The 9,115-nt window shown below is 44.9% G+C and overlaps 2 protein-coding genes across 2 annotated transcripts; one reads left to right on the top strand and one right to left on the bottom strand.

Moving 5' to 3' along the window:
* The first annotated feature begins 2,068 nt into the window (after nt 1–2,068).
* Nucleotides 2,069–4,601, top strand: LOC102704316 (phosphatidylinositol-glycan biosynthesis class F protein). The gene is made up of 8 exons (XM_006649262.3): nt 2,069–2,322; nt 2,410–2,475; nt 2,585–2,627; nt 2,880–2,934; nt 3,094–3,142; nt 3,427–3,491; nt 3,611–3,728; nt 4,233–4,601. Exons 1-8 carry the CDS (start codon nt 2,179–2,181, stop codon nt 4,344–4,346), a joined length of 654 nt encoding a protein of 217 aa, XP_006649325.1. The 5' UTR covers nt 2,069–2,178; the 3' UTR covers nt 4,347–4,601.
* A 55-nt stretch (nt 4,602–4,656) lies between these two features.
* LOC102704038 (MLO protein homolog 1) lies at nt 4,657–8,318 on the bottom strand. Its single transcript, XM_015835597.2, has 14 exons — nt 8,066–8,318; nt 7,897–7,954; nt 7,239–7,483; nt 7,031–7,147; nt 6,855–6,915; nt 6,688–6,773; nt 6,519–6,593; nt 6,337–6,425; nt 6,137–6,186; nt 6,005–6,045; nt 5,732–5,905; nt 5,587–5,622; nt 5,358–5,486; nt 4,657–5,251 (listed from the first exon to the last, which is right to left on the bottom strand). The coding sequence occupies exons 1-14, from the start codon at nt 8,186–8,188 to the stop codon at nt 4,832–4,834; spliced, it is 1,704 nt and encodes a 567-aa protein (XP_015691083.1). The 5' UTR covers nt 8,189–8,318; the 3' UTR covers nt 4,657–4,831.
* Nucleotides 8,319–9,115: the final 797 nt, after the last annotated feature.

Genomic DNA, 9,115 nt, shown 5'->3' on the forward strand with positions numbered 1-9,115 from the left:
GACATCTCCATCTCTGGACCGGACGCACCTCACATGACGGCGCTGCCATGGCCCAGACCCACCCCGACCTCGCACAAGAACTCGTCGTCGTCGCCATTCTCCTTGAACAAGCTCCACACATGCTTCTGCAGCATCACGATTCCATCACCATCGTCTCAGTCTCAGCTCAGCCCCTCCTTGGCGGCCTCGTCAGGCGTCAACCCAGTGAATTTACCCTGTCCCATCACATTACAAAGTGTTGATGCTGAATCAGAACCATTAACACTATTGAACAGTACAATATGGACTTGAATTTTAATTTACTTCCGCACTCGCTATGGATTGGTCCATTTCATTTTATTATGTTTCGTCTTTGAAACCAAATGCTAGCAAACGACATGAATAATGCAAGCCAATTTTTTTGAGTAGTTTAAGATACCACACGTGATCATTACGTGCGTGAGGACACGTTTCTAATTTTTTTTCATACTGCAAAGTAGTTTTAAGTGTGGCGTTGCCTTTTTATTTCAGCCCCTGATATTTTGTACTTTTAGCCCTCCTTTTCAATTTATAGATAGGTTTAAAACCTAACACTAAACACACCGAACCCTAGAAATTAAATAATTAACTTTTACCTTTTTATTAACAAATAATATATGTATATATATTATTACTATGTTGAATACTGCATTTTACGCTTTTTTACCCTTCTTTAATCAATAAATCCACTTCTATATTTCTGACTTGTAATACTTGTACCTTTTTTTATCAATAATTCCACCTCTTCTATACTCTTAACTAGAAGTAATACAATAGCCTAGTAGTCAGCGGTCTCACATTCTCTAACCCTAGTGTAGCGAATATCGGGCATATAAAAGCGAGTAAATAAAATAATATAGGCATGCTATAAGTATTGACATATTAGATTTGTGCTTAAATAAAATATATTTGTAGGTAACTATAGCATGAACTCCAATCAGTTTTATGTGGCCAAACATTAATATTGTAGTAACTATGGTATATATGAGCTGACTATTGCATTTGTTATACTTCGATGCGTCAATTCTTAGATCCACTAGTTAACTATACTATTGACGTTGGTCTTGCTCTATGTGAATAATCAACCAATAAATACTGCCCGGCTGTATCATCCGCCATAATGTCACCGAAAATGATATATTGATCCCACTTTTCTATGAACTTATGTGTTAGTATGTATAATAACATTAACATTGTTATTATGGTAGATAATATGAACCCACTATTGTTGACCAAATCAAGCCAGCAGTAGATCGAGGCGACGATCTCCCTTGCGGTGGTAAAGATGGGGGTAAGGCGGCAGTGCATGAGTGGTTATGAGGGGGCATGAAAGCCTGAGCTAGTCCCGATTTCAAGGGGATGGCTAAAACCTACAGTTAGCCATAAGGCCTGAGGCCTGACGGCCCGACCTAAGGCACGATGTCACATCCTGGCCCAAGCACGACACGGCCCAGCCGGTGTCGGGCCCGGACCAGCCTAGCCCGACAGTTGGGCCGTGCCTGGGCCATACCATCGGCACCGTTGGCTGGCTCGGCACGACCCGGCTCAATAAAAAAAATATTTAGGAACCTCAAATAGACTTAACTTATTCGTATAAGGCCTAGCCCAAAAAGAGAAGTATGCAAAATAGACTTATTCTAGTCATATGTAACACAACCTAAAGAAGAGGGAGCGAAAATAGACTTATTTTAACAGCACAAAGAAGTGAGGGGTAGAATATAGACTTATTTTAACAGCTCAAAAAAGTGAGGGTCGAAATAGACTTATTAATAGCCCAAAGAAGAGAAGAGGGAGCTAAAGAAGATGGCCGCCCGAGTGGTATTGGGCCGTGCCTGGGCTGTCGGTGCTGCTGTGGGCTGGCTCGGCATGTTGATCAGACCGGCAGCGCACTTCGGTAAGGCCCGACCGTGCCGAGTCGGGCGGCCCAGTTGGCCTCTGTTGCAAATGGCTTGACAATAACAAGAGATTTAAATTTTTATCGCTTCACGAATTGTTCGATTATTTAATATCCAGCTCTATCATTAACGCTTGTACTCATGAGTGTCAAGCTGAACGATTCGATTTATCAACAGTGTAACAGGGTGGTGTACTGGTGTCGCGAGAGTTCGGTCAGTCGCATCCCGGGAATCGCCCTCCGGACTTGCCGGCGGCGGCCGCATCATGGGCGACGAGGCAACGCAGGTCAGCGCCTTCAGCGCCGGGGTGGCCCACGCACTCTGCTTCGCCGGCCTCGCAGCCGCCCATTATCTCTCTGGCCGCGGCGCGCTCGTCTCCGACCCCGCCCACGCCCTCCGCCTCCTCGTGGTATGAATCCCTCAGCACCTTGTTCTAACCATCCTTCTGCTCCCCTGTTCTCTCGAACCATTTGATTCGAAGTGGAACTGTTTCTAGGTCTTCGAAGCGCCTCTCGTCATCGTGGTGTTCAGTTTGCTCCGGCGAGATCCCAAGGGCTGCTCGGTACGGCGCGCGCGCAGCCTGTTCGGTCAATTGTCCCTTCCAATTTATATATGCCAATGTTTTATGTCATGTTCGATGATAGGGTGATTTGGGGCTTCCATAATTGCAGTTTCTTAGGGCAGCTGCGCGAGGATTGCTTGGCCTCCCCACGGGTTAGTTCTCAGTTCACTCTTGATATTCTGTGTTTGCACTAAGATTCATATCTGCTTCTAGTTTCATGAGAATAACTTGCTTTGTTACTACCTACTGGATGTTAACCTTAAGAACCGAAATGGCTAGACACAGGACTTAATATGCTTTTGTTTTTGTGATACAGTAATAGTCGATCTGCTGAATTATTTAGGGCCTACTTATCTTTTTCTTTTTCATTAACTATTTTTACCGTGTAAAATGTTTTCTGATAGGTGCATTCCTAAATGCATTTGGAGCAATTGTTCTTGGTGCACCCATTGGAATCAAGTGAGTGTAGACCAACAAGGACGTTAATGATTGTTGTTAACCTTTATATCACATGCTAAATACGTAGATGTCTAGTATTGCCATATATATTGCTTCCTATATAGTATTGTTTGTTTGATTTTATATAAATGGTCATTCCATGCGGTTACCTATTTGTAGGTACTGGGCAGCTACAACTTATTGGTCACTTCTTATGTCCTTGTTCACAGTAAGTGCCTTTTATGCTGATTTAGTGATTTACTTATACGAAGCTCGGTAGATTTGTCATTTCAAAAGTGCCATATGGGGTGCTATATTATGAAATGTCCTTTTTTGTGTGGAAAATATATAAAATACCATATTTAAGATCAACAAGAATACAGGATAGGTAACAGGCCAACTATTAGTTTTCCCTCTCTTGTACCAATACTCCTAGACGTTATGTTTTGTTCCTTTATATTTATATAACTGTGACTAATCAAGGCATGACAAGCTAATTTCATGATATTGCAGTTTGTACCTGCAGCATGTGTATTCGGAGCATCCAAAGTCAATTGGCAGTTGCTTTCTCATTCCATGTACATTGTTTACTCCTATTAAAAATATATCCTAAGGGTTCATTCAACGGGTGCCTCCCTTTTCAAAAAATTTCTAGACTGCCTGACATTATGGTTTGTTGTGTGTTTTCTCATATCAGTTACTGCAGACCAACTGATGCAGTGGACTACATGATATCTGCGCCTGCTCATGGAGCTGTAATAGGAGCATGGCTTGGAGCTTGGCCTATGCCTCTTGACTGGGAAAGACCTTGGCAGGTAAAGATACATTGTGAATCTCGTGCTGTCTGTTGGCAACTTGCCTAGGCATGGGAAAATCAGAATTACAAATGGAAAGGTTCTTGTACGTGACTATGTTCACTAGCTTCCATAAGTACATATCTTCTGAAGTAGGATCTCATCAACTAATTTTTTGGGGGCGAATATAGACCTTTTACTTATTATTCACTTACATATTTTTTGGGAGCTGACATACTACTTATATTGACCATGTCATTAAAACTAGCAAGCATTAAACCTTAAACAACATTAGCATGAACACACTTTTCAGAGCTGACATGATTTTTGGTATCTCATGTTCTGTACTTGAGTTGGCTGTTGCTTTCGGAATTACTCACTGTTATCACATTTCTCGTTGTGCATCTTACTTTCAGTGAATTATATAGAGGCACAGGGATATAATTCGCTTGTTGAGCCTTACACCGTGGCTTACCTGAACCTCCCTTTTGTCACTTACTGTTGTTTTGTCATGATCTTTCACAGGAATGGCCGATCTGTGTTACTTATGGTTCGGTTGTTGGCCATTTGATTGGAATGGCAATTTCACTGGTCCTAGTAGTCACTCATAAGAGAAGAAGTCGTCCCAAAGCTGACTAGGCCATGGATGACAAACGCCCTTGCGTTTGCTGCTCATCAAGGATTTTTTTTCCCGATAGTGTACTGTATTATCTTTTGAGGGGGACAATTCTATGTTGATTAGCTTTCATATTGAATATAAGCATTGATGGCTTACAATAGGTTCGTCCAGGTTCTACGTTGTTGTCTCGTTCGGCTGGTCCCTTTTGCTTTTTTTTTTGCTGCCACATATTACCCCTTTTTTAATTAACTAGAATTTATTGTAAGAGTAAATTAAGAGGGTGGAGATGTAACTTTATTGTAAGAGTAAATTAAGAGGGTGGAGATTATCTTGCTGTTCCGAACTGCTGCTTGCATGTTCTTCCGAGAGAATGCCATACAAAGCTATAGCTATATTTATTGTTTCAAAAGAATCGGCTGTACTTATCTAATCTCTAATTTACCAATTATGCATTGAACTCCTATATTTGCTATACAACTTTCAGTTAAAAAAAAACCGTCGCTCATCACCGCTGCGCACTGAAGGAAAAATCAGAATCGGCGATGTCAACTTGGATGGACGACGAGGATGCCGCCCTCCTCCTTTCTGGGTCTTGCCGGTTAAACGCATGCGACTGCACCACCACCGGCGCCACCGGCACCGCCACCGGATACATGTCCCTGACCTCTCCGGCGAACCCCGGCGAGGTCGGCGCGCTTGCCGGAGCTTCCGACCTCACCCTGTGCTTGTGCAGCAGGTGCACCGGCGACGAGCCGCGGCTCGGCGTCGGCGACGCCCCTCTGCTTGGCGTCGTGTCGCCGCTCATCTGTGCCAGGAACTCGTCGGCGTCCCTGAGCTTCTTCTTCTCCCTCGCCGTCTTCCTCCAGTTCATCAGGGCCTTCATCGTCTGCTCCTCGAAGATGGTCTTCTTCATGTTTGATCCCATCTGCAACCGATCAAATGAGAAGTACACAAATCGTTGAGAACATCGGACACCGTTGCCATCTTTCCAATAATGTCAGCAAGAGATCGATGCTATCAATGGTTTTCACCTGTGTGACGAGTGCATAGAGAGGGAAGGTGCTGTAGCTGCATAGGCACTGAATGAATAACCCAACTACGACTTTCATGATGCTCAAGCCCATGTTTTCATGGAAGCATTTCTTCAGGCCAGGTGTTGCCTGTCAGACAAAGCAGCAAGAACAAGTATGTCATTTGTGACTCCTTAGCGAGCGCGTAACACTGACTCGACAGCTGGTGCCAAATGATCAGGTCACATACCAGAGTCCATACGAAATGTGCCATCTGAAATGCATTCTGGTGATCCCATTTGTAGCCACACACACACACACAAAAAATTGATTTGTTAGCAAGGCGTCTTGTATGACTTTGTGGAAGATGTAGTAGTTGAACACTAGTGTAATACCTGGAACAGTATCAAGTGAATGAAGAACAAGACCCAGTCAGGTCGGCCAAACCAGAAGTATTTGTTGCTGGGTTCAACGACAGGTGCTCCCTTGATCACAGTTGCCCTGTCCTGTATCTCCTGGGCCATCTCCATGATAACCATCTCCAGCTTGGTCCCAACCAACATGAGAATCTATGACAATGAAATGCATAATTTTGTCAAATGCTTGTACCGTAGGATAAGTTCATCGTTCAGTTGACTATTCATTTGGACGAGGAAATTCGCACTTACAACGAGTGGAACAAAAGAGATCCAGATAAGAGTGCCAAGCCCTGCACCACACAGTGAAGATGGTAATTACAAGGCCAATTAAAAGCAAAGCTGTAAGAGCAAAACAAAGGACGGGATAGGACAAAAGATTACCCTCGATGTCAAGGAAGAGCACAAGGATTGCGACAAACCACAATGGAAGACTGCAAAAACAATCCAAACGTGTCAAGATCGACAGACGAACACCGCGATGTATAAAGAGCATATAAAACGTACACATGATTAAAGATTTTGTCTTTTCTAAAGAGAAAAATGAAGAGTATTGGAGAATTGTACTAGTGAGAGGGATGAACCTGATGCCAACGACAACTTTGAAGTCGTCCTCCAATGACCTCTTGATGTATTTGTGGAAGTCGAACTTGCTGTTCTGCGACAAATGCGCCTGCAAAGAACAAAACCCATTAATTAATTAGTGAACAGTCCCAAAAGTTTGGTCGATTGCAACAGTGGCGAATGGGGTCAGGTTAATTAGTACATTGATGAAGCCTTGCCGCATGGTCAGGTAGTCCACCTTGGTGACTGACCCGAAGAACTGCCTGAAGAATGCCACCTAACAACAAACATTGCAAATCTTTTTGGTAAGGAAAAAAGTTGGATATGAGCAAGATTAACCACGCAGAGATTTATCAGGTGCATGAACTCACAATCCATCTGAGCCCAGGTGTGCTTGACAGTCCCAGATGCCGCTTCACGAACGATGTCTGATGCGTGAATCTGAACCGTGAAGGATCTGCGCAAGGATGACAGTTATCAATTCTTCGCTCCTCTTGTTTCAAGTACAAAGCGTAGTATTATATAGATTCTTTATTACCGTTTGCGAACTGATACTCCAGCGAGTTGGTCTCTAATTCCCATTTCTTCCATTTCTTCATCTGCATGAACATATATGTAGGAGAAAATTGATATATTTCATCGTTTCCAAGTTCTGCATAAACTGAGAAAAAAACGTGCCTGACAGATCGGCAGGCGGTTAAGTTAGCCACTCACCTTGAGACGCCCTAGAGCCATGGTGATGACGCAGTAGGTGACATGGAACACAGCGAGCACGAAGATGAATATGTGCAGCTGGTGGATGGTGCTTGTCGACATCAGCGCCACCTTGCCCTGCAAAACCAAGACAAGTTATTTGCGTTCGTCGTTTACACTGGGCTTCAGAACCTCGTGACGTTTCATCAGGCCGGCAACGTTTGCTCACATCGAATTTCGAGCAGTAGTCGGCGCCGGCGGCGCCGGCCAACGACCGGCGATGGCTCTCTTCTTCTACGGGGAGCCAGAGAAGCCTCCGGCGATCGTCCTTGTTGCCCTTGCTGCTCTTGATGGCATCTTGACCTGCCTTGCACGGTAGCATGATGTTGGCAGCTGACTTGGGAATGCATATCTTGGTGATGGGCGTTTGTGCCACGGTGAGGAGCAGCGATATGAATCCCAAAAGCATCAACTCTGCAAGTGGAAACAGTAAAAAAAAAAGGTAAATTGCGAGAGCCAGTCAAGAATTCAGAGTATGGAACATGCACTAGAGTGGAATCATGTACTGGCTCTTGACTTACTGTGATGAACAGTTGCGGCGGCTATCCTGTTTCTGTTTGGGATTTAAGTGCGACTTTTGTGTTTATGTTTAAAGTACGGGTGTCTGTGTTCAAAGTAGAAAACTACGTGGTCGTTTATGTACTTGGGTGACTGCTTGACAAAAGAAAGGCTAATTGCTTCTGGTTCAAAGTTCAAACCTAGTACCGTTTGACAATCAAAAAAGTGAAATTTGATTTTGAAGCACCGGTTCCTCGGTTAAAAATCAAAGAGGAAACTAACAAGGTTGGTGAAATGAAAACCAAGTTCAACGAGCGAGCGAAGCTGACCTGCTTTGATCTTCTCGAGCGCTTCGGCCAGGGCTTTCTTGTCCTTCTTATGGAACCACTGCAATCAAAACACCAGGCAAGGATCGTCGTCAAGCTCAAGCTCGGAGGCATATAACCCGTGGAGCGCCAGAACGAACGAACGAACACCAAGAACTCGCGAGGCACGTACATGGCCGATCCTGTGGAGGCCGTGCTCCATGGCGACGGAGATGAGCACGATGACGGCGCAGACCACCGCCACCGCCCACGTCGGCGTCTCCGGCAACTCCCGCCCCCCTCCTCCCCCCGCCATCTCCCTCCTCTCTCTCGGTGTCACGAGCGTGCTAAGTAACGTACGTACCTAGCCGACCGGTGCTGCTACTGCAAAGCTCTCTCTGTCGCTGCAGCCTGCAGGGTTTAGCCGAGACGAGCCGAGCCGTGAGCGTGTGTGTGCAGTGCAGGGAGGGAAACGTTGCTGCACGGGAGCCGTTTTTATGGCCCCGCGCGCGGCTGCGGGGCGGGGCGGCTGAGACTGCTGAGTCAAAGCGCGTGCCGGCCAATGGATCGATCGTCACAGTCGGATGGGGGTGGGGGTGGGGGGTGGGGGGACCGGGCGTGCGGGGGTGGCCGCGCAGCCGCGAGATTACGTGGTTTTGGGTCGAAATTACGTAGAAAAACGGTGCTTTTTTTCTACGTGCGGGTGCGGGTCCGCGCGGCCGGCAAATGGATCGATCAGCCGATCGGCGCGGTAGGATGATGATTACGTGGTTTTTGGGCCCGGATTACGCACGAAACGACGTTTTCCAGCGGGTGCGCGCGCTCTCTCTCTCGGCGTTTCGCCCGCCCACGTACGCAACCGGCAACCCCATGTTGTACAGTGCTACTAGGACGGACTATTAGTTTACTGCTCGGCCGGCAACGGCCCGGACAAAATAGCAGTAATACTACGTAGTTAATTTTTTCTTCTCACGATTAATCATTTGTCTTATTTAATTTTTTAAACTATAAAAATGTTAAGTTGTAGCTAAAATATACTACACTTGTTTTTCCAGTTTTGTCTAAATTTATTAATTAATGAATGTATATAATTTATATATATGTCTAGATTTATTAGCATTCATGTGAATCTAGATAGGCTAAAGTCTTACATTATGAAACGGAGGGAGTATTTGATAATAAATCCAGTCACAATAAAGTAAATAATAATTACACAACTTTTTTAATAAAGTAATCTATCAAA

This window comes from Oryza brachyantha, chromosome 3 (assembly GCF_000231095.2).
Source record: "Oryza brachyantha chromosome 3, ObraRS2, whole genome shotgun sequence".
NCBI lineage: Eukaryota > Viridiplantae > Streptophyta > Magnoliopsida > Poales > Poaceae > Oryza > Oryza brachyantha.